The 26,535-nt window shown below is 36.0% G+C and overlaps 1 protein-coding gene across 3 annotated transcripts in view; it reads right to left on the minus strand.

The window, feature by feature from the left end:
- LOC142981154 (uncharacterized) overlaps positions 1-26,535 on the minus strand; it is a 234,584-nt gene that overhangs the window by 31,423 nt on the left and 176,626 nt on the right. For all 3 annotated transcript variants that reach the window (XM_076126859.1, XM_076126857.1, XM_076126860.1), the window contains one exon: positions 14,062-14,216. In XM_076126859.1, the coding sequence (XP_075982974.1) occupies positions 14,062-14,216 (155 nt within the window). The remainder of the gene's footprint in view (positions 1-14,061; positions 14,217-26,535) is intronic.

A 26,535-nucleotide genomic window follows, 5' to 3' on the forward strand; every position in this document is an offset into this window, starting at 1 on the left:
TTGCTTTTATAAATAACCACTCGATAAGTGATTTTTGGATAAATGTGTTAATAAAACAGTTTTATTCTTAGTTGTCAAGCTCATCAAACGCCACTTTCCTTTAACTTTCATAACCGCAAAAACAGTCTACAAAAATCCATAGTCAGCAAATCTGTCATTCCAAATAACTGAAGCCTTGTAAAGCCGTTAAATCCGGTTTTTTCCGACACATCGTCATCGGGCAAGGCGGTTACGGATAGAGGGCGCCACTGACTAAGCCCCGGGGGCGCACGCCGCGCACGCATCAAATTTTTCGATGACTTAATCTTGTGGATTTGTGCCACCCCTAGAGGCGTGAGGTGCGTCGCGAAGCGGGAGTTACAGGTACCATGTCTCGTTTGTCTTTAATATTGTTTTAGGATTTTGTTGGTAGGGTGATGTTAGCTTTGTTTTGATAGCTCTTCCCATCAATTAGCGCAACCTCCGGTTATGTAAATAAACCGCCAAGTAATTTTTGCACAAAATTGAAAAATATACACTGTTACGTTTAACACAGTTTATTCGAACGGGAAAAGGTACATTGTAAAAACAATCCCCTTTTGCGAATGTTTTCCTAGCCGTTCTCCAGAAATTATTATAAAAGTGCAAACTCGAATATCGAGTGCAAAATATATATTTGAATATTTCATTTTAAAACCTTCCAATATAAATATGCTTTGAGGAAGTCCTTAACATAATCTCGAGATGTACCGCTTTCGATCGCGAGGATTTACTTTACCGCGAATCGAATTGAAAGTGGGATGAGCGCACTTTGTTTATACAACCTGCTTTTGTTGGAAAAAATATGGATTTCCTCAGAAGTAGGCAACTTCACGGTTATTTTTCTATATAGAGTAAGCAGGAAGTGTGAAAGAAATAGGATTTGGAAGCTTTTGTGACACAAACACCTTTGAAATTGACGAAGGTAAGACGGTTCTCTGTTTCGTGTTACAAAGTTGCTTGATTGAAAAGAGAGTTTTTCAACCATAAAATAAACACCATGTAGCAGGGTGTTATACATTGATACACTCTGTACAAAATTCCAAGTATAGTAAAAAACGAACCAGCACTGTGCTTTACGTATTCAAAAGCATAATACTGGAACATTTTGTAAGGCAAAAAAACGTCCAAAATCATAGCGGTTTGGAAAGTCCAACGTAATCAGTCAGTTAACATGCACTGACTTTCCCCTACAAGTTCGACCATCTATTCCGGTGACCTACTAACGTATACATCTTCCAACACAACAGTTCCGCTGATCTGGTAACGAATAGAGACGTGACAGCGTACAATAAATTCATCAGCAACAACCAAACAGAGGCCACGTCCTCGCCACATCGGCTATTAGTTAGGGCCTATCGATCGACGCCATCTTGTCTCACGTGACCGGCCTTCTCTAATTAGATGACGTTCTGTGGAACGGTTCGTCAATTAACAGCTATTGATATACACATTTTGTTACAACTTTGTTCTGTGGATGAACATGTAACGCGCCGGCTCGAGGGTGAGGGGTGAACGTGATGAAATTGGCCGAATTGGCTGCACATGACTGACACGGAAAATAGACATCATATTTTCTGTTGATTGCGTCAACTTTTAAACTGTTCTGATGGTTAATGTATTGGGTTTATACACACAAGAAAATAATATTTTAAATTTTCGTTGAAAAGTCCTACTTAGATATTAATAATTTCTGTGAATGTTAGTTAGTGGTTATTATAGGTAGAAGGTTCTAGGTACTGTATAATTCTATCTTTAGTTAAGATCAACCGTAACTCATTCTAGAAAGCGAGGTGAAAATCAATATCACTAATTATATCAAGTTATATCGTCGGCCCGTTCGTCCTTAGAATCCTAATTAGTTGTATCAATGGTAATGATTGAAAGTAATTCATGTAAAGAATTTACTAGGCTTCCCTACGCCTACTAGTAATACAGTCACGTAGGGCAAATACCTTGTACCGGGTGTACATTTTATTCGTCTCCCTTTAGGTACAATGGGGCTCCTGCTTCTGCGAATTTGGTATCAGATTTCCAATTTTATACCATAAAAGTAAAAAAATTATAGGCCAATTTTGTGTGGAAAGTGGATTAATAAGAATTTATTGAAAAATGCGAAGAAGAAAATGTTAGTTTATAGCAAAAGTCAAAGTCTTCAAGATAAAGGTCACATAGTATTCTCAAGTATTTGTGCAAATCGCGTGAATCAACCAACGCGGATACAGGGGCTCTACGAGATTTTCGATTGTAATAAAAAGGTATTTTAGTAGTCGACAAGAAACCGATTTTTATGTGCTCGTTGTAAATAAGTTCTTTTCTTTGTTAGTTCGTAATTTCACCGCTTGGATCTGACGTTTTATGAGATTTCCGATAGGTCTTTTATAAAATTGTAGTTCCTGTGGTTGAACGAACGCCACGTCATTTCAGTGTCAGACCATATTCGGTTCGAAAAAAGTAACGCAATTGATTTTTTTTTTCATAATTAATCGGAGCCCGATTTTCAATTTGTTTCTACTCGATGTAGCCTTTAGCAAAAACAAGACCAAATAAACGTAAAATTTTTAAATATTCTCTTTTTAAATATCGTAGAACTCGACTGGCATCAAACAGTGTACAAAAGGAAAAAAAAAGAATTAAAATATTTAACCATTTTTACACGAGTCTTTGTGAGAGAGCTACGGTTGCTGGGATGTTTACATTGAATGTGTGCGTGTATTACAAAAATATATCCATACTTATGGGTCACTCGTTGGCAAATAATCCGGGGAATTCTTATGTTGAATTTTTCTTTTATGTAGCCATCGCAAAACCTCTGTCGAAGCGATCTATTGTTGGTTCCACGTAGATTTGTGTCTTGTTTTTCTTGTGCCAGGGTCACCGCTGTCCGGAACATTTTTTTAGTTTGTCGAATGTAGTTACAAGTTTTATTTATGTCTTGAAAACTTGCCGAGAGGGGTCCGTCACTGTTTATTATTTGAAAGTTTGTATCTACAAGTCTCTGCTTTGTAAAAAAATTATGTTTCTTTTCAGTATTACTTTGCTTCCTTTAATTTGATTTTGATTTGTTTTCTTTTAATTTGAAAACAACTTTCCATTCAAATGTAAGGATAAATAAAAGTAAACAAACACCAAAACAAAACATCATACAAACTAACAACACCGTCAACGCAAAAGGAGCTGTGATTCAACAATCAAACAGCTGGTACAAATTGGAACAATGGCCTCAGTTGAAATAATGCAGTCCTTTAGTTTAGGGTAAGACAAATATCTCCAAGGAGAAAACAAAGGCTGGCAGCGGGTGACAAATGGTACAGCACAGCTTTTCAAAGCAAACCCGAGGCGGGACAATATTCGACGCGAGAAAAAATACTGCATTTTGTTCCGTTCCGTTATTTATATTATGCAAAGAACTGGCTGCTTGGCTGTTCTCTTTTAAGTTTATTATTTGTCTTTTTACCAGAGCATAAAGAGGTTTATGTTTTATTTCAATTTCTTCCCAGACTTTTGTTGAATTAATCTAATTAAGTGCAAAATTTTAATGTAACATACCTTAAAATAGTACTTATATTTTAATGATAATATTGCTTTCTATTTTAGTTACGACCGTAGTAGTGTAAAGAATTTAGATAAGGTCATAATCTTAGCCACTCGTGTGAATAACCAAATAGGTGTAAAGTCATCGGAACGTGTTCGTTCACTTGCATATATCGAGGCGGGCGGAATTTTCTCCGACGAACAACGAAATATCAATCTAAACCGCTCCCCATAAAAAAGAACTATCTCCACCGCGCGCCACGTCAACTAACCCAAACTATTCGAGTGAAATATCTTTATTGAGGCAGCCATTTTATTTCGCTATTCCTTTACACCGGTCGAATTTATTAAAGAGCGATACACGGGGACATAATTTTTTATTGCGAAAACGACAATTTTCTTTGTTTAACTAACCGTCGCACATTTCCTCGTTCGTAATAAAACTGACCTTTTTTTTACGGTCGTGCAGACAATCGGGGATATAATGTGAATTTGTCGAGAAACCCCAACACCTAGCATTTGGATCGAATTTACCTTTTAGACGGATTCTCTCGGGAGAGTTGACGCTACGTATGGCAACTTTCGTCGATGCCCTTCGCTTAGTCGAAATGGGTTTGTGGTACATTTTTCAAGTAAAATACGGGTACTAATAAGTTTTATTTCAGAGAATAAAACATTTTTCTCGTTAGCGTTCTTTGTTATCAACCAGTACCTATTGGGGGAAAATGAACGTTTTGTAGAATGTTGAGTTAATTAAGCTGTAATACGGGAAATATAATTAACTTCTTAATAATATACGGGATTATACGAAAAGGGAACCAACCGTGTGTTGTTACTTTGGTTGAATAAAAGCCCACAAACAAAAACCCGTCTGTCACAAAATTTGCATACACCTAAGTATCTTCAACGATCAATCGTTGGAAAACCGCAATCTGACGTATATTTTTGTGTTTTTTATCAACATTGATTGATGCGCATTTCATGTCACATTTCCGTGGGATAAGGGATGAGGGTGATTTATTTGAATAGAAAATTAATTGAGCATCAGCCTAATGAGGATTGGACAGTACCAGCCTTGAATGGACCCTTAACGGAAGGGCACGATGGGGTGTGTTTATGAAAAGATCTATGAATGCAAACTCAAGAGGACAAGGGTCTTAAGAATACTTCAAAGTTTTTAAAAGGTTCCTATTACGGCTGCTAGTTTCACAGTGTTTAAGCGATTCTTTAAGAGTTTTATTGTGTTGGTATATTATAACGAACAATTTTACTAATTCGTTTTCTGATAATGGTCATTGTTTTTATAATAATTAAAAGGAGAGCGAGTATTCACTGCGTTCAATTTTCATTTGCCGGATTGAAGATATTTTAAAATATTTTTGTATAAACTTATTCATTTCTTTATATTATCTTAAGTTTATATTAACGTGTCGTTTAAATCGAATGTTTATGGAATTATAAACAAGTTGTAACAATTAAAATATTGCTACGATTTTACGTGATAATTTTAATTTCCACAGTTTAAAGATTAAGCGTATAAATCGTACAAATCGTTGTCCAATCAAAAACCAAACTGTGACATCGTTTTGCCAATCACTCGCCCACTTTATGGATAAGTCCACGATAACAAGACCTAACAGTCACCACAAAGCTTTGTAGCATTAGCAATCACTAGCAAAGAGCTAATTCCATTCTAACACGGAGTCAAAGCTGTGTTTATCGAATCACAAATAGCCAATTACAGTATCAATCGATACTTATTACGCATTGGTATACGAATAGTGCATCTAATAATTGTAACTAGTACAAAACGCGGGGTGATTTGCGCAGTTTAGTGCGACTAAATATCGGGTATAGTCTGTGGACATGACCGCAAGCATTTGTGGGATTACCTGGCGTAGTTTGGCGAGCATCCAACCGTTACACGACTTTTGCTGCCAGCTTGTGTGCCGATATAGGGCTACGTTTACATTGTGTGTGCAGCTTACATTTTCCGCTGTTATTGTCACTTTACCGTTTAGGTTTACAGTTTTCGATGGAATCAAAACAGAGTATCAGAAGAGACGAATTATGGACGACGTTGTATAAACGGAATCCTATCTATAATAATAATATATCAGTGTAAAGAGCTTTTTTAATATTATTATTTTATTATTTGATGACCCAGCAATATATTGGAAAATTGCGAATTGCAAAATTAGGCACAGGTAAAACTAGGGCACTTTTTCCCACATAGTATCCCATCAGCAGGTATTATTTATTAAGTATACTCAGTAACGGTGAATGCACCGCATTAAAATATTAATAGGTAATTAAAATAGTGGTATTTAAAAAACCGAGTACAGTTATTCAATAATTTCATTAAAAATAGTGAACGTTTTTATAAAATGTCATTGAATTTAATAAACACATTAAATAACGTCTAAAAATATACGAACATAAATTCAATATACTAACATCATAAGCTCTTAGAAGGCATAATCTTTTTGTAGACTGAATCATATTATCAGTACAGACGTGGGTAGATACTGCTTTTCCTATCGGCATAATCCTCTAGCGACCTGAGGATTACCTCAACAACCAAAGCATCGAAAGATCTCGAAAAATATTATTTGAAAACGTTCAAAGGTTGTGGATGCGGCTTATTCTTTTCGTGCCTTTCGATTTAACTAGATTTAGTGGTTCCAATCTAGCGATTCTCGTGAAGTGATATTACTAGTGTGATAGATACAGATATCTTTTCGAAAGCCTTTCAATAGATTGTTATTGGTGAATTCTGAGATATGAATTTCAATTTAGAACATACGAATATTACTTAAAGTACTGAGAAAGTGTATAACTCTTTTGATGCTTTTATGAAGATTGAATAAACCATTGAAATTCACTGTCTGAATATCGAGTACTTTTACTCAATTCATCTTGAGCCGTACTTATAGTGCAGGTACTATAGTAATTACGGTCATTGGAGACGTGAAGGGGGTTAAATAAGAAATATGTAACGTGATGTGGCCAGGCTTATCGGGGGCTGGCAGTCACCCAAACGTTCGGCTCAGGAGCTTTGTGTCCTCTCGGGCTAGAGTTCCCACAACTTAATGTCTCTGTGCACGTAAAATGGGGCAAAATATGAAGGAAATATTTCCGCTAAGAAGTATTTGAATTTAGTCTTCCCTTAAAGTGTTTTATGGTGATAGAGAGAGGTGTGAGAGGACATTGACTTTAACCAATAGACACTGTTCATTACTTGGAATATGATGCTTTACGTACAAAAGTGGTTTTATTTCAAACAATAAACTACGCGTTTACGGACAAGCTCATGATTTTAACCTTATCCTGCTACAAGAACTATACATTTAACTATTCATCTTATCAGGAAACATAGTTCTGCTTACATATGCGACTAGCACATTAAATAGTGATTGACAGCAGCAAAATTATGCGTAGCGCACTCAACATGAGCAGTACCGTTATGTGAATTTAATATTACAAAACGTAAGTAAACATAAGCCCGGTATAAGAGCGGAACGTAAACACAAAACAATGATCCACGCGAACTTTATTACATCTAATAAACACCCTGAAATTCCACATAACAGTTTGATAACATTGACTTGTAAAACAATTTTGATACAAAGTCGAAATTTAATTTATGTAAAACGTCTTCTAAGTTAATATTCGAGACGGGAACGGTGAACTCTTTGCAATCATTATACTCACGGAAGGAGAGACGTACAGTTGGTATAACGTAAAACAATAAATTGTAGAATATTTTATGTCAATTTGTACTTAGACACTTATACGATTTAATATGTCTTTATTGAAATTTTTGTCGTGCATAAATTTTAGATTATTGAGAGATTGATAAAGGTTTGTAAGTAGAAGGGTGTGTTTGTAGAAATAAAAGATAACGAAATGAGTTAGATTTGAAGAAGAAGATGATCTTTGGACTGTTAATTACAGTAGTTTTTACGGCTTTTATTGCCCGCGTAATTCAATAATGTACAGCAGTCGTCAGTCAAAAGAATTCTAGAAGAAGTAAAAAACTGTAAACAAAAGGTTACAAATGAAATCAAAATGCTGAATAAACAAACACGCCAAGAATGTCAGTAATTTTGACAAAATTCTTAGAAAATGGTTGGACTAAGACGTTTATAATTAATTCTAATGAAACGCGGAAGGAAAATTCGAGTGATTGACGGTGTAGCGGGTCCTGGCTGCAAATTAATTCCTACGAGGTGTCCCGGTGGACGTCCCTAATGTGGTGATCATCCAACACTAATCCCTTGCCTCCATGTACGAAACAACGTCGTTAATCGACTCAAATTATGACCGTATTTTTATGGCTAAAGAGAATTCTATGGGGTGTTTATGTGTATTGAAAAAACCATTAGGGATATTACAGACAGCCACTGCTGTTTGCAAGACGCTGCCATTATTTTTGTGTGTTAAACTCTTAACTGCCGTAAAAGGCAAATAACTGGTCGTGAAATTTTCTTTTATGTGCATATATTACTAAGACAGCAACATAAAAAACACTAGGTGGTTCTTAACTATACGTTCTTTTAAGGTTTTACTCTTGTATCCTAAAATGTGAATGGTTTTTACCTTGCATTAAGACTTAAGAATACAAAAGCGGCTTTTTAGTGTAATATATTCAGAGACAATTGTTAGTGAAAAAGGAAATTCATGTTATAAAGATAAATATACCTTTTATACCAAAGCATCTTACAGTCAAATGGACTGTGAAATCCGTTCAATCTCAATTATAATATCTATGGAATGTTCCAAGTTCTTAAGTCGAATTAATCACCGTAAAATGAAGTCAAAGTGACTCTTCATTAAGATACCTCTTTGTTTCGATAAAACTTTGTTCCTTGTACACAAAAATTTGATAAATAGGTATTTTTATAAAATGTAGGTTAAATTCTGACGAAATTATCTAAAATGAACGAGGAGTATCTTAAATCTTTGTTAAAAGGTTAGCCTGTTTATTTTCATTAATAAACTGAAATCCTTTGATACAATTAGTACAGCAATATGGTACAATATACGATACATCAATGAAAACGGGTCATTACAGAAATAAACCAACAGCTTTGTCGACTACTGAAATTGAGTCATTAAAGCCGTAATCGAAATCGATACACAAATCCTCATCATTACCACTGCGACACTGTCCAAATAAAACCCCGAAATAGGCTTACGATTATCTGAATATCTATAACAATAAGTATAACGAGACGACTACACTACCTTCTTACTTAGCGAGCACTTTATAAGGATTCGTAACGAAAATATCAGCTCCGTTCTGCGGATCTACTTAATTGCTTGATTAATTATTAGCAGGGGAGTTAGATGGGGTTAAAACGAGACGAGGGTCTTAGTCCCTTAGATCTACAGCCTACGACATCAATAAGCCTTAATTGGCGACGACCATCACAGCTATTAGACTGGCCCAATTAGTGATATCGGTTCAAATCTGCGACGTGGCCTCTAACAAGTTTAGTTGGCGTTCGATTGGGTTAGGTCACCGAAACTTTGCGAATTTGTGTATTGATTAAAGAGTAGGTCACGATCAAGGTTGAATGTTGCTTTTTATTTCAATTATTGGTATTGAATGGTTTGATTTACGATTCATGTGTTCAAACAGCTGTCCCTATATTGATTGGCGGAGTGGTATTACCAATCAATGAAAGGATTTATTCGGGTTCGTCGATATACTTTTTGTTCTATGGTTAGTAAGTTCAAACATCGTGCCTAATGAGAAAAGTGATATGATTTGGAAGATTTAAGTAGAAAGTTTAAAGGTTTTCAACAAGGTTGCAAGATTTTCAATTTAAAAATTTCCTTTTTATACATCACATAGTTATAGTTTTGTAATAAACATGGAAATTTATGGAACAACTTAACAACGTGGTACACCATATAAAAAAATGCCAAGTAGAGTGGGCTATATTTCCGTGGAACAGAGTTAAGTCAATCCCCCACGCAAGGTCCAATAAGCGCGTTACAATATTACGTTAGATACCAATTTGTATCAGCAAATGAAAGAAAAAATAAGGGTGTATTGAGGAAAATGGGGTGATTGTGACGCTCGTTAGGCATGGGATTGCAACCTGTTACCGTTTATTGCAATCTTTACACCCTGTATTTTAATGTGTTACGTGTTCAACAGATTTGGGTTGTTCGCTTTAATTATTACCGAACTTGTACAATGAATACAAATTGTTATTTGGATTTTTGTGAAATGTATTAAGTTAAATATTTTTCCGGTGTTGGGTTAAATTATTTATAGGCATCATTCCAATGTAACAGTTATTAAAAAGCTATATGAAAAGGACTAATAATGCTGTTTTAGAATAGGCAAAAATCAATCCTAAATTTTGTTATACCCTTCAAAAAAATCAACCCTCGGTCTGTTATAAAGATCTTTTTACTTTATGCCTACATTTATGTAGACATTAAATACACAGTGTTGTAAAACTTACACCTGCACAGCTAAAAGCCTAAAGTGCTAAGTGCTTAATCTGCACTCAAAACTTCGAGGCATTTAATACGCACGATAAATACAAGTTAGAGATATCGGTTCATTTACAAAGTGTGCAATTACGTAGCTGAGGGCGCCACCAAATATGATGAATCGCTACTTTCTACCGAGTGGGGAGCCGACCCTCGTAGGATTACCAGAACTCAAGAGGGAATTTCAGGATTACAACATTTTGTATATTTTGTAGAGCGGATTTCGTGTGGAGTAGTTTGAATATCGGACGTCAGGTTAAGCTCTCTCTCTCTCTATTTTAAAACACACAAATCATTTGATTTTCAAGCAAAAACTAAGCTTGTAATATGCGATATAAAATCATTAAAAACAATACAGATTTTCATTGTAATTGTTATATTCTTATTATAATTGATACAATTGTATATAATATGAAAATAAGCTCCATAAAGAAAAACGGGTCACTACTACAAAACAGAAAGCTAAACTACATTCACAAGAAACTAAAAAAGAAAACAAACAGACGAAATCAATTATTGGCAGCCGTTCCAGTTTCGCAAAACTGCACCTAAGGACGAAAATCGGGACGATCCACGAGAATAAGTGTTAGTGGTAACATCAGTCCCTCCCTCGAATCGGCGACGTTCTTTATCCCTCCTTTGTTGATATTCGGCTGACCTACAAACACAGTTTCGATCCCTACGTACCCGAGACGTACCCAACAATAATATTTTATGTACTTTTGAATTTGTAGATGAGTTCCTTTTAAGTAGGCCTTTTAGTAATAAGGAGTAATAAAAATAACAATGAACATCAATTTTTAGGGGTGTGAAAAACATTCGCGACTGAGTCGTGCGGAACGTGAATGAAGCTGAGTTTTTTTTGTAAAATTCATTGTTACATCTATTAAAAAGGATTTGGTAGTAATACCTTCCGTTTAATCTAAAATTACTGCTCTGCGATTCGTTTTTTGGGTGGATATAAACGGAAATGTTTTAAAAGTGAAACCAGTGTGTTCGAATGTGTGTATGCAGCCTATATGGCACAACTTTCCGATAGGCTAAATAAAGTTACATGGACCCCTATTCCGGAAGGGTTCGATATCGAAACAATAGTGGAGATCTAACATAGATACGTGATTTACTTTAGAGTATAACATATGCATAGCTAAGCGTCTATTTGTATTTGCTGGGGTTTTTAACATACTTTCCATGATACATCATCAATAATAATACTTTTTTATGGAGTTATTTTTTAGTTATTTGCTTCCTAATTCCACAATTTAGAAACAAGCGAACAGTTGAAGACATATGACTAAAATATTAAAGACACATAAAACTTCTACGCATAATATAAAATTACTTTTGCTTTTCTCTAGTTTTTGAACACATGTTGAGCCACGGTGTTGAACACAACATTACCCGCAGAGAGAATGGAAGCAGTGAATTTATTTCACCGACGTTGCTCCCGCTGCGTGACGCGATAGAAATAAGATCCCGGATATGAAACACTCAGGCCTTTTAGTGTTTGTGTTACGTACCTTCCTGAGAATCCCACTGAGCCTTAGGAGTGAGCATTCGTTCCATGTATGCTTACATTTAAATGTTTTATATCGATAAAGTATACTGGATACAAAATGTTCAGCGTTAGAAAAATTTAGCAAAAGGTAAACTGTTATGTGCATGGTTTATATCGGTAATTCGTTTAATTCGTTTAGGTAGACAGAGCCTATGAAATGATCAACTATTGTTTTGTTTTATAATCCTCTTCACCCAAAAGCGATTCTAACTCGACTTCTGAAAATCTACTTAACATAGCTTGTATTTTGTTTGATTTGAAGCTTAGAATTAAAATTGCAATTCTTCGAAATGTTCGGTTAATTTAGTTTAAAGTATTTTGCTAATATGAAATAATTCACAGAGCCATTATTACAGGAATAGCAAACTAAATTGTCTGCTAAAAGCTCGAGGATTACGTAGTTCAGAATGAAAATTGAAAGAAAATTGTTTAACATTTAGTTTATGAGTCACCGCTTTTTTAGAAATAAATAGGTTTTAAACAGGTTTACTAGGAATTGTGAATTTTTTTTATTTCAAAAGTAATTTTATTTCTTTAGCTCTTTACTTGGTTATTTGCTTTTGCGTATCTATTTGTTAAATTTTATAATCAAATACCTTTGGCTCGTTATGATGTCAATGGACAACATGGCAACTACGTAAATACAAATAATGAAGATTGGCAATATTGAGTTTTATAATAACATATTTTATATTCTCAAAAAGTAACCTGTCAAACAAACATACAATGATTACACGTGTATTTAGTTACACGTGCCTACTCTTTCGTTATTTAAAACATAGAACTGACGAAGTGTAGTTTTGTGATTAGTTTTCGGGCGGGCGCAGTAAGTGCCAATTAGGAGTGTTTACTAGTGTCTTCATTGGTAAATATTTACCGGCTTGTTACCTAACTACGTGCCAACGATCTCACCAATAAAACAGAGAATTTTCCTAAAGAATATTTTAGTTTATCGAACGAACGTCTCGATATTTCATAAAATAAGGATTCCTCTGTTATAGCGAATAGTTCAGTTATTACAGATTTATTTTATACAGAAATTCCTCTTTCGAGCACCACTCGACATGGAAACTGATTGTGTTTTCGTTATTATCTTGACTTTTGAAGATAGTTTTCGAAGGGTAAATAGATAAGCCGAGCACGTGTAGAAATCATTTACTTAATTTAAAAAATGAGAAGAATTTTAACAATTAATTTGATTAGAAAATCGAATAATAACGTTGTCCGTATCTATATGAGAACAATAATGTAATATTCTATCGCAACGTTCTATTTGCCTAACGAAATGAATTCTTTCACCGAGATATGGGAAAGAGAAAATGTAGCACTAAAACTATAAGCTTGGTTATTTACGAGCAAGACACAGTACAAGGCAAATGAGCGAGAGTGTGATCCTTTGTAACGTGGGAGACAAATAGAGGCAATCGCCACGGTCCATCGGTCTTTATGAGCCGGAAACTAGCCGGAACACAGACACGTTTGTATGACGCACTCTATACACTTTTATTTTATGAACAATATATCACGCTTTTGTTTCAGTCTTTTTGTCGTATACAACAATTATTTGTTGGTGGCTTTACTGGTTACAGTTGTAGAGAAAGTGATTGTGGGTAAGGATTTTTTCAACAGTACTACACTACAAACTATTGGAAATTCTACCGTTAGTTTGTAAAATAATCTAGATCCTGTAAATTTATTTCACAATACAGATTTATTAAACGTCAAACACACCACACATTCGGTGCGTTAGTATTAAAGGTTCGTGTTTGCGTTACCGAAGCCTGGCTTGAATAAGAGTAAGTTCATCTATAGAATTGGTAAAAGATCCCCGTCTAACCTTTTAAGAATATAAAACGATGTTACTTTAATCTAATGGCGACGTTCTATATCAAAAACTACCACTATTCAAAGTAAAATAGCACTTGAAAGCGACATAAGTAGCATTTCGTTTGTCATTCAAGTTCAGACTCTTTACTGAATGCAGTGCACTATGCCACGGTACGGTAAAGAGAGATAACCTTCCTACAAATTCAACGCTCTTTGACTGAAATACGGGGAAAGATTCAAGAAGTCCATGACGCTTTTTAGACTAGACGAAAAGGCAAGACTTTTGGATTCCCTAACTGCGATATTTGCGTTTACGAACCGTGATCGGACTAATTAACTAATGTTTTCTTTATAAATATAATAATAGATAAGCATCATATTATTCTCTACAATAAAATAAGTGAGCCAGTCGACTACTAATTATATTTTCTGTACCACATTTGCATGTATAACTTATTGTGTAAGTGATCGACATCATTCCTATACGTTCATCAACCGTAAAAACGAGTCTTCAACATTGTAAACTAATGTACATCATTTTATTATACGACCTTACAGAATCATACCTGACTTATCAAAATATTCTCTACAATGTAAAGTTTACTTACTTGACACTGTTGCGGCCCCTGCCTGTTAGGTGAGGCGGGTTTCGGTCGGACTTTCTTGGCAGAGAGTGGTGGTCGCGAGTCCAGCCCCGTCACCGCCACTGACACCGTTGTGATTGGCACCACGCCACTTGATGATGATGACGTTGTACTACACTCTGCAACAAAACAGTTCGGTGTAAATACACACAAAGAATCAGTGATAAGTTTCCCGCTTAACACCGCATGTTGTCGGACAATCTATAATTACGAAATAGTTTTAAACATAACCCGATGCATTCATTTGAGCTCCATGAAAATAACTCCAATCCACAAAAATGGCTTTTTGATTATAGCTCGCATCACGCATACTAGCTTTTAATAAAAGCGATGCAAACAAATTCGTTGAAAATACCGCTAGCATTAATTTTGTTTGACAAAGAGCTTCATCAGTTATTGGTAAACTCAAATATAATCGGTACATTTTGCGGCGCAATATTTACACAAAATATTGTGGTGCATCCCACTGTGATGGTGTATTGCAAAAGTCAAAGGATTCTGTTTGTATTTGCAATGCTCAATGGTAAATTGGTTTCGGGATTTCGTGTCATTTATCCGAAACGTTTAAAAATACTCTGTAGTTTTAAAAGCTTTATTTTTATTTATAAAGCCAATTCACCGACTTGCTCAACAACATCTCGTGCGAAGTTCTTGTAAATAAAATGGATTCTTGACAGAAGAAAAACTGTCTGTCGGATATTTGTTGAGGTTGTAAGTGATGACGTCACACTCTGCCGCTCTGTCCCGGACTACCGTCCTCAGCGTTTCAATTCATAATTTTGGTTCGCTCCTAATTTCCAACGTTCGATATTAATTTAGAGCGAGCCGAAAGCAAACAAGAGCCTCCAAAATGTACGGCCGGCAAAATTCAGAGTTATTTCTCCTTTTTCACGCGCAGGAAAAACTGTTGAATTAGGCGAAAGTAAAGATTGTTTGGGCAAAGGATCAATTTTGGGAAACTCGAAATATAAGCTGTTCACGAACAATCTAATTTTGTTGGATTTTTCATTTATCAGCGCGTGCATTTAGCTCGCGGCTTAAAGATTCGTGAACGTGTATTTACCCGATCTATGTTGTGAATTTTTGTCTTTATTAAAGATCGTTATTCGCAAACCCGAATTCTTTGAATTTCAAAAGAAAACGGCCCGTTATTCAAATTCTCAATCATCATTAATCAATGCCTAACAATAATCTATTCTTTTCACTTCAAATCATTTCTCGGAAGCCATGTTTTTTTGCCATGTTCACAAGTTTTTTTTTTCTCTTAATTTGGTGAGATTAAAAGAGAATACCAAAATAATAGGATTTAAATTTTATTTTCTTTTATAATATATCACCTATTCTAATTCCATTCTTTTTGAACTAAAACAATTCACACGATGACAGCATTTGTGCTGGTGTGTACATATTAATGTTGATTAATACACAGTAAATTATCAGTGTACTGAAGGGTCTGTGTTCACACTCGACTGTTCCCCCACGCCAGATACAATTGACGTTTACGGCTGAATTAACTGTTTAATCACAGTAATTGTCTTTCAGTGAATGCGTATTCACTGATGGCAGATAGAGATTACAGGTAGCGACAGTGCGCGTCAATGCACACACGTCGTGTCTCATATCCTGACTTTGCCTATTGTGTGTTGGAGTACGTAGGTACGGAAGATCCACTGAAGGCGATAGCTATCGGGTACAATAACGTTTGGATTCAGAGGGCGAGTCAAACGGGACGCCGCTCATACAGATCCGTATTGATTCCGTCGCTTCGCCATCTGATGGGATGTTCTTTGTCACTCGGCAGACCCCATTACTTTGTTTATGTTTGCGCAGACCGCATATCCGTCTCGGCCGGCCGATGCCCACTAATGGAACCGAAGAAAAATGATTCCCGATCTTTTTCACGAGGGAACCTGTGCGGAAAGATATATAAGTAACAAAGTGGTCGCTTTTCAGCGATCCGTGTGATGAATAGGTAATGTCGTCGAAGAAAAAAGACGTCGTTCCACTCAAGGGTAAGCTCGCTAGACCCATTTAATTATGTTAGCTTTTATACGCACACTCGCGATTTTATGTTTACTTAATGTCTGGCACTGAAATTGGAAGAAATATGAGTCTTTAATTTTTTAATAACTTGATACAAAATATTTAGTAGGTTTAATAATACAAAAAAGCTAGGGAAAAGTGACGCTTGTAGTGCCTCACGTTGATGTTAAAAGCAAGACCTATTATTTATTTTTTTATAATAAGATGATAATGGAACATAATAGTGTACGCGAGGCCGCGAGATAGGCCTCCCTTGAAACTCGTATTAAGCATTATTGTACGCGCTGTAATACCCACATTATGTAAACTACGTTAGTTCAGCCTTCAATGTTCGGCTCGTGTGTTCACTTAGTGCAATCCCAAGTAGCGGTAATAGCTTTAACTTTGTTGAATCGATCATAAATATTAAATAGTTCTATTCATAAATAACACACATTGTCAACTCTGATTTTGCTGATAGAACAAACCCTTTAGAATAACTGTTGAAAACTGACAATAAATGTGAAAAAGAATTCCAATTTTTGACCGTGAGTGACATCGCTTAACCTCGTGTAAAAATAAGATTACATTTGTACAACTTCTTTAAGCGTGGGTGTAAAGCGGACACACTGTTCAATCTCAGGTCACTCCCGGAAATATTTTTTTGTATTCAATTGAGTAACGTTTCTAAGAATTATTGCGTTCTGATTTCTGTATTTTCCTGTCCTATTTATCTTCGCTCAAAATATTTTGAGAGTCACACATTGAAGGTCGTTTCCGGGCGGAGGAAATGAATTTAATAATTGTTTGTAAGCTTATAATGTAGTGTCATTGGAGTGACAGGTGTATCATCCGATGTATTATTTCACCAACATTGTTGTGTCACTGCAAAATTCATAAAGTTTTATATTTTTCTTTTTTGAAATAACAATATAAACATGCATCAAGCTAGTAGAACGTTTTAAAGTGGGTTTAATATTTTCAAAAAGCACATCAGCTACCATAATGTAATAGAAAAGTATCACAAGAGGCGGAACCTCGAGAACTAAGCGCTTTTAAACTTCATAGCGAAAATGTCTCACCTATTCATTTTTCAATAACGTCGTACAGGCTTTAGTCACAAAGCGTAGGATAGCACTTAGTGTTTTATTGCCCCGTGTTTACATCAAGTGAGTTCCTTTTCACTTATTTTATGAGGCTGTTAAAGTTGGATGAGTTAATAAGAGCGTTCCCCCGAGGCTCCGGCTTGGCCCCGGGTTGGCCTCGCGCTGGCCCGCGTTTGGACTAAGTCCCTCAAAGCCCACATTACGTGTTGAACCGTTTCGTCTTTGGTTTAGCGAGCACGATGGACTTAACGAAATTTCTTTACGCCATTTATGGAGTGAAACATTACTGCCATTATGGAAGAAATTGTTTTGTCACTTGCGGTTACTGAGTTTAGAATTGCGGTGTAATTTAAACGGGTTTTTACTGTCGTGATTTTTACGAATTAGTGTCTATAAAATATTGTCAAGGAAACACTAAAGATATTCATGTCACGTTTTGAAACGCACCTAGACCGATACTGATATAAATGCGTATATCAATAGCTATATTGAGAGAAAACAATGCAACCCTTTCTTTTCAGTTCTGTTAAAAATCTTTAAAGGGACTTCTGGATAAACGTAGATTGATGTCCCTAATAACCTCACCGCTTCCCGACGCCAGCGGGCAAAAAAGGACAGACAAACAAACGACGCGGACACCTATCGAAATTTCACAGTTATTTATTACGCTTTCTATGGTATTGCTGCATAAAAAGGCGTTTACGATTCGTCATAAAATTGTCTCAGAGCCAAAAATGGCAGACAAAGGAGTGAATAAACGTTGAGATTGGAAAATTATTCATATTGGTGACACGGTCGCGGCGCGCCCCGGGCGCCCCGGTCGCGGCCGTCCCTTCTTTGCGTGTATCTATCGAGAAATTGATGGATATTTCTACAAATGCTTAGAAATTTATTACGGACACAAACCTTTTTTTATCATTTTGTTTTGCAACTATCTGTAAAGATTTTGTTTATACGGACGGACGATACGAGCAGATACATATTATTTTAGTCCGAAAATAGCGAATCATTTAGATGTACGATCGCGATACCTAAATAAATATGACTTACGTAGATAATATTATTAGGGATCGGCCCGCCTTTTCCTTAACGAACTTCCCCTAAGCGGGTTGAGTTTGTTTTGCAGAAGAAATTATAGTTACAAGCCACGAACTCGCCGACATCCGATTGCAAAGGCTACCATTTGTAGGTATCTTTGTATCCGCATCTCACATTCTGATTGCTTTAGGCAAGCAAATTTTAATCTTCTATTATATTACTAGCTGACCCGCGCAGCTCCGCTCACGCTTTCTTCTATAGCTGACCCGGCAGATTTCGTACTGCCTCATCGATAAATAAAGTATTTATTGAATAAAGCATGAAGTTTTATTATTATTTTCAATACATCATGTTGCTTACTTAGAAAACAGAGTTTTCCTGAAATACTGGCTATTTATAAGGTTTAAATTTGATATTCACAGACACACACTGTTAAAATACAGTCTGTTTATTAATTTAAAGCTTCCTCATAAACTATATTTTTTGTTTTGTTTTGTGGTGCGTAAATAAACAAAGAAGACGGTTTTCCGACGCGCGAACACGCGACGTATAATTGTCCATGCGCGAAACAGGGAAACTCCAAGTTGATTCCACAAACTTCTAACGACTGTCCTTGCGATTTATTTATGGTCATCGCAAAGGCCAGACGTAGGTACTTGAAATTGTAAGTGTTTAAAATCGAATGGTATGTCCGTTGGAATCATCGGTATCCGCGTGATCAAGACATCCTCTTCTTTTGTATTTTCCTTTTATGATTGTCGCCTCAATGACGTTATTCATCAGTCTTTTCACAGCCAGTCTTGTTCTATTGCATAGTCGAGGTTGATTATTGTTACGCAGCATGATGACAACTGATCCTACTTTTAACTGCAAATTGTGAGGTGGTAATCCAGGCAATTCTAGTGACTTTAAAAACTCAGTGGGATAGTTGATTACGTCATCCTGGTTCATTACGGTGTCGACTGATTTGAAGGAATCCAACTGTCCTGGAAGAAAATTCTGAATGGTTGCATTAAGATCCTCGACATCATTATTTTTCGCGGCTAATATTGCTCGTTCACCCAGCCAATTATGGTTATTGAACTTTTGCGCTATATCTGGGAAAGCTCCACTTTTGAGTCTGTGATGTGACAGAAATCTGTAGGTTATGTGATGAATCCGGTCGAGGTGTCCACTGCAACTTTATTATTTCCAATATCTAACAACTGCTTCGCAAACACATTTTCAGTTTCATCTTGTTGCAAAAATACTCGCATGTTAGTTGTTAAGTGGAGTGTCTTTACGTACTGCCACAAAATTGATGATTTTAGGCATCCATTTAGTTCATCAGCAACAGTTGATCGGGGAATAACTGGAAGATCTGACGAAAATCACCTGACAACAAAATCATGGCCCTACCGAAAATATTTTGGTTGTCACGAAGATCTTTCAACGTTCTGTCCAGTGCCTCCAGTGACCTCTTATGGGCCATTGTGCATTCATCCCATACAATCAATTTGCATACCTGTAGGATCTTGGCCATTGCGCTATTTTTGGCGATGTTGCAAATTGGTGTTTCAGTGATTTGCATGTTTAGTGGTAATTTCAAGGCAGAATGTACAGTTCGCCCGCCTTCTAGCAGAGTTGCAGCTATTCCAGATGAAGCCAACGCTAGAGCAACATCATTTCGCGATCCGATCCTCGCCAAAAGCAATGAAATTAAAAACGTTTTTCCGGTTCCTCCGGGAGCATCAAGGAAATAAATTCCACCAGATCCACTGTTCACAGCTTCTATCAAAGTGTCGTACGCAATTCTTTGTTGTTGATTTAATTGTGGAACATTTGTACAAACTGTTTCGGCCAATGCTTCAATGTCGTACTGATGTTCTCTTTGAAACTCGTGGTTTAATGCATCGTGCATATGATGATTGGGTGCTGTCATTCCAAAACACGACAATACTTTATTTGCCATCAATAAACACATATCTTCTATCATGATCAATGGGTCATTGTAAATTTCTTCATTCATTTGTATTGTAGGATTCAAAGTTTGACGGCGCACACGATGCAAAACATCCTCAGACATGTCATCTTTATACTTAACCCACAAATCTTTTGATTCGAGGGGAAACATGTCGATATGATAATCGCAAACAACGTACGAATTTGATGCGGCGACGAAGATATTACGGAATCCTTGAGCGTATCATCCCAGTGCGAATCGTTCTCAAGTAAATGTAATAGTTGACATGCCTCACGGTAAGTCGCACACAGCTGTCCATCAACTGTTCTCAGTTGTTTAAACGATGTCGGACCACGAACATTAACCAACAACAACCGCAAATAATAACATTCATCGTTATTTGGATGTACTGTGTAGATGCGACCCAGAGCATCTAAAGCAAATACATTTGGATGTCCTTCAACTGGTGTTCCTTGTTTTCGACGCTGAAACGATTTCGATGATGCGTTCCATGTGTAATAGCGTGGCATGTCAGCAAACAGCAAAGTGCGAGCAAAATCATCAGTTTGACAGACTGTGAAGAAACTTGTTAATGTTGTCGACGGTGGATGTGCCGCTCTGTCTGCGGCGTTAGATTCATTAAAATAAACTCGTTAACCATTTTCTAAATGGACTGCCAAATGGACTACTGTAGGTTGTCTTTCATGGATCGCAAATGAACGACCTAAGTCAGGTCGTCTTCTCCTCGGCATCGTAAATTGTAATTAATCAAATTGAGAAAATTTCCTGCTCATTTAGCAGTAAAGTAAAGAAAGTTCTAGCGTACGTAGCCACAATATAATATTGTAATAATTCTTAAAACTTCATGCTTTATTCAATAAATGCATTTTTATTAAATACAGATTGGATTTGACATATTAGTTGGTTGTTCTATTTTAAAAATATCTAGATATTTGTTTTTTTTTTTTCGTTTTTTATGTACTATGTATTTTGTGACTGAGTTTTAGCGAGACTAACGAACAGCAATTCATTTTTATATATATAGATAACGAAGTCGCGTTATGGCATATCCACCATTAAAACAGTTGCCATGACAACGGAATTTTGTTAATTCAATGTCATTATAAAATTGATTATTCGCCACTTCATTCGCCACCTGATTTTTTTCGGGAAATGCGTCATTTTCCCGGGGTAAAAAGTAGCCTATGTCCATCTCCTGGCTCTAAGCTACCTCCCTACCAATTTTCAGCCAAATCTGTTCTGCCGTTCTTGAGTTATAAGTGGTGTAACTAACACGACTTTCTTTTATATATATAGATGATAAAGAGTCGAGTGAAAATGTACACGCGACAAAACAAAGACTGGCACACAAACAAATCAGTTCCAACATGAAAATAACAAAGTGAGTTCACATTAGTCTGAAGCTCGGAAGTAGAGCAAGATAAAATATTTAATTAATTAATTACGAGGATATGAGGCACTGCGCGACATCAGTCATGAGTTTCAGCTAGAGGGGAGATTTTAATCACATTAGGAGCACTCGCCGAGCTCCGAGTGACCTTTTGCGACCGACGACGACGTGAGCTTCAGACGTTCATACAATAGTGAAGTTAGAGACGTCACAAGTTCGCCTGCACATTAGTTTAGCCGCGCACCGCTTTAATGTAAGAAATTAATAAACTTTATTAGTTGCCGTCTGTATGGACAGAAAGACATTCAATTAGTTGCCATTGCAACTCACTAGAATTCCATTAACAGATTACCGGAGTCGGTTTTAATACTTTTACCACCGTCAGTGACCTATCTAGATTCATACGCGACAACACAGTTAACAGATTAACTAAGCTCTTTGGTACTAAAGCTCCAAAATGTTATTAAGGGAATAATTTCTAAGAGCAAGCGCTAAGTTGTATAAACAAGACGGTAAGTGGAGTCCCCAAAGAAATCAATCGCGACCAAAATTTAATACTCTTAACTTTACAGTATTTAGGTTTTGCTTCAGACTTTTAGGTAGATTAGTTTGTGTCACAAGTTATTGGCACTCTACATTTTGTGACTAGCGAGTAAGTATTTTAGTGCAGTTTTTCAGGAGCGTTGAAATAAAGCAAAATAGTTCTAGTCTGTTGACGGCATGTTATAGATTTTATTTAGATGCAACCATATTCATAGTGGGTACATTCATTGGTTGATAACGAGTAAATTGCACTCGATGATTTTAAATCAGTTGAGATTCTCATCACGCACACATTTGTCGTGTATATCCCATATTTGCAAGAAGCCTCAACAAGGCACGACAATAATTGTTTGGAATAAAGAATATTGACATCAAAGAAGTCTTATCAGTCTATTGTCGATTGAACTTTTTGTGTTCTCGAGAGATATTTTGGCGGAGTTTTGATGTGTAATAAGGGGAGGCTTTTAGAACAACGCCTCGGGAACTTTTAAGGTTTTATTGGAGCTACGGTATAAGTTTCGTTGACGATGCCGCTCGACTGTGAGATTGCGCCGAATCGCTTCGCCGACAGCCAGGCTTTAACTTTGGCGAGACACATTGATTTTTTTTCTTCTAAGAACCTTATTTGGTTCGCAAAACAATTCGGCTTGTTTGTTAAAAATGTAGCTTAATTACCGAGAAAAGTAAATGTACTATTAGCTGTTTACTTTTGCGCAAGTTAAATTAAATAAATATTTATTCGAACCTCTACGATGAAAGCGCGCCAAATGGTTTCTAGGAAAATTGAATGGTTTCGATTATTAACGTTTCGTAAATTTTGAATGACCATCAGAAAATCATCCCGTGAGATTTATCTTTATTTGGAATATTAATAATGAAGTTAAAATATTCGTTCAATATGATATTTTAAAGATTTTATTATTAAAGGCATTTACGGTGCTGTAGTGAGATCAACTTTAAATTTTATATAAATACTTTGCATAATTTTCAACATGACTGTTATGAAACGAGAAACCAAATTAACTGCAAAACAGATAAACAAATATTAAGTTTGTAAAGTACATGTATATAACAAACATCTGCTAATTGCCCAACATTGCATACGGACGTGGAATGCAAATTAATATGACGCGCTGTTTCGCTTGTCACAATGATTACGTTATTAAGTGTGAAAGGGACGCAGCATGTAATTGCGGGGCCCATCCATCAAGCGTCGCAAACGCAATTTTACAGTACGAGTATATGCATGAGTCGTACTGAAGTTATGATGATGCTAGTTGTCGTATTTAGTACAAATGGGTTTACATGGACATCTTTATAATATAATTCTTCTGTAAGTGTGTATGTCACTGAACTTCTCTTAAACGACTGGACCGATTTTGATGAAATTTGTGTGTGTTCGATCTGAGAATGGTTTAGATTCACAAAAAATAAAAAAAATATAAAATTCTCGCGTCATAGTTTTTGTTGCCATACTCCTCCGAAACGGCTTGACCGATTCTCATGAAATTTTGTGAGCATAATGAGTAGTTCTGAGAATCGGCCAACATCTATTTTTCATACCCCTAAGTGACAATATTTTTTTTTAATTTACATGGCAAAACAACGTTTGCCGGGTCAGCTAGTATATTATAAGACTTAAGGCATTTTTTTTCTATTTGAACTGTGTAGTCTCGTTGATGAAACTATTTATCAACTAAATAATTGTTATTATTATTATTTGGGAACGTTCCCGGCAGACAGCGATGCGGGAGAGCACTTCAACGCATAGCAACACTCTTCCTTTCTTTTTTAATTTCAATTTTGGATATATTTTTTTACAATTTGTATATATGTATTAATATAGTTTAGTTAAAATACCTTTTATAAATTGTTAATTGTGAGGTGATTAAAATGTGTGTGTAAAAATTAACTTGCAATTAAAAGACGGCTGTATAATAAAAAAATGGTGAAACTCTGTAGATAAAACTGGGCAGTACTTGAGAACGGTCGAACAAAGTTTTGCAGTAATTTGCCTAGAGGACGCATAAAAAACTCTTAGAAAGTAGTTGAGTGTAAAATGTTACTTTATAAACTTGTTCATTATTTAGTCAAACGTTTTAAACTGCCTGTTTGAAGTAAATATATTAGAGATTTTTTAAATATTATATAAGTGAAATCGAGACATAGGTTGGAACTAATTTTACCTAAAGTGATCTGATACAATCTTATTGTCAGTTACTAACTCTAATGTTAACCCTTCGAGTAAGACAATGTAAGACTGCAGATCGCAGTGCGTTAGTTAACTGAATAAAAAAAAACAAAAAACACCAAAATAAAAGGGAATTTTACGCAGTACGGCTCCCGGTGATTTAACTAAAGCCTGTGAAGGGAAAAACGAACGATTTGTATTCATGATGGCGTCCTTTGCTTAGGTTTGGGAGGTGCGACACAGTCGATTCGCAATTTTGCCTGATTCTCCAGAGGGAACCCTGATTCGCTACAGTTATTACGGTAAATCCGATGCCTACTTCGCATATCGCACTCCAAATGAAAATGTTTGGACTTCACTACGCATTGTTTTTGGCCGATGATTGAACATAATGAAAATCCGACAATCCACCAAATTTTACGAAATTTATTATGTACAATGAAAACCGTACATTTTCTCTCTGTTACCAACTAAGTATTATTAACTTAATACTGCCGTTTTTATAATATCTCATACAAAAGATTTGAATTTAATGTATGGGTGATATAGTATTGGTTTATCACCAGTTCGAGTTAGTTTCCCCATTATGATGCTTTATTCATTCCCCATATAATTTATTCTAACTTTATATTTATACGTTAGCGAACCCGAGTTTATTTCCGTTACGTATAATTCAAACCATCGCAAAAGTTTCAAAGTATACTTCCCCAATCTTACAAACAATATTCAAATAACGAAAAAACGCCCAAACAACAAGTTCTCGAACATGATTAAAACAAGAACGTGCCCAACAAAATAATGAATAAACAATCTTAAAATTACTATTCAGAATGTTTTCCCCGTCGCTATAAAATCTCGGCTGTCGTGTTCGAGTCAACCCGACCGCTGCTGAACGCGATAAATCCGAGAACACACGTGACAAGTCAGATAAATAACCCTAACTCGAGCCTTTGTGGAAGTGACACAACATTGGTGCATAGCTTTACTTAATTAACCCGTGTTTTATACGTTCAAATTGGCTCCAATTTATTTTCGAGACTTTAGGTAAAGTTTCGATATGGCTTTCGATAAGTTCGGTGTGACGTTATAATGTTTTGGTATAATCAATCTTATGCCGACAGGTTAATGAAATTAAACCGTAATTAAAGGAGGACTCGTGGTCGTTGGACGACTCGTCTAGGTTTTTTTTGAGCTATTTGTAAAACCTGCTGCAAACGATCAGTTGTTTGCCGAGAGACATGGTAGAGCGTTCTCTTTGAGACACAGGGGCTCCACAGAGAGCCTCGATATGTAAACAACAGCTTTTCACCGTCGCATCGCCTGCAGCGATACTAAACACGAAGACAAATCGCCCTTTGTGGCGCCCACTGAAAAGACCTAATTAAGGCTAATGTATAGGAGATATAAAGTAGCCTCGAACCTTGTCTACCATGTCGGCGCCATTGTTATAATTTCGGCAAAACAATTTATTTTCTGGAAGAAACTTCGTTATCGAAAAAAGGTTTGAAACGTCTGTGTTTGGTTAGCAACTGCTATTGTATGTAGAAAACAGTTTTTCGAAAGACGGTATTAGTATTTAATACCCCCGGGGAGGTATTGTTTCGTAAGGCGGGAATGTCTGTCGCTGAATAAAATGATACGTATACAACCTTTTTAGGGTATCCCACTCAGATGTTTCTATTGTTTGGGTGAAGCTTCCGAAAATTCTGAAAGAAAGACTCAATTATTTTGTTTTGTACATGTCTGGTATCTCGATCGACATAAATACGAATCAAAATTTATTTTTGAAGATGTTTTGAAATAATTCTTAAGTTCAATATTTACTGGCATCATGTAATGAAACTTTACTCATTAATTATAAACCTAGACAAATACTATTATAGCATAACGATGTAATATAGAAATAGCGACGTCAAACGTAATGACCTTCACAAGTTTATTCTGAAAGCTGACGTGAATAAATTGTAACGAGATTTTGTATAAACTTACAAATAAAAGTCCTTTTAAATTTGTTTGTCGTTTTCAAATTTAATGTAAATTTTCCGCCATTGTTTTTATAAATTGGAAGGAACTCGTGTAACAAATATAATTCGAATATTTAAAATTGTGAAAGGAATAGTTAATTACAAAATGTAATTACTAAGATGTCGGGACTCTAATTATCTAGTCTTCATATACCAACTTA

The sequence above is a fragment of the Anticarsia gemmatalis genome, chromosome 19 (assembly GCF_050436995.1).
Source record: "Anticarsia gemmatalis isolate Benzon Research Colony breed Stoneville strain chromosome 19, ilAntGemm2 primary, whole genome shotgun sequence".
Taxonomy (NCBI): domain Eukaryota; kingdom Metazoa; phylum Arthropoda; class Insecta; order Lepidoptera; family Erebidae; genus Anticarsia; species Anticarsia gemmatalis.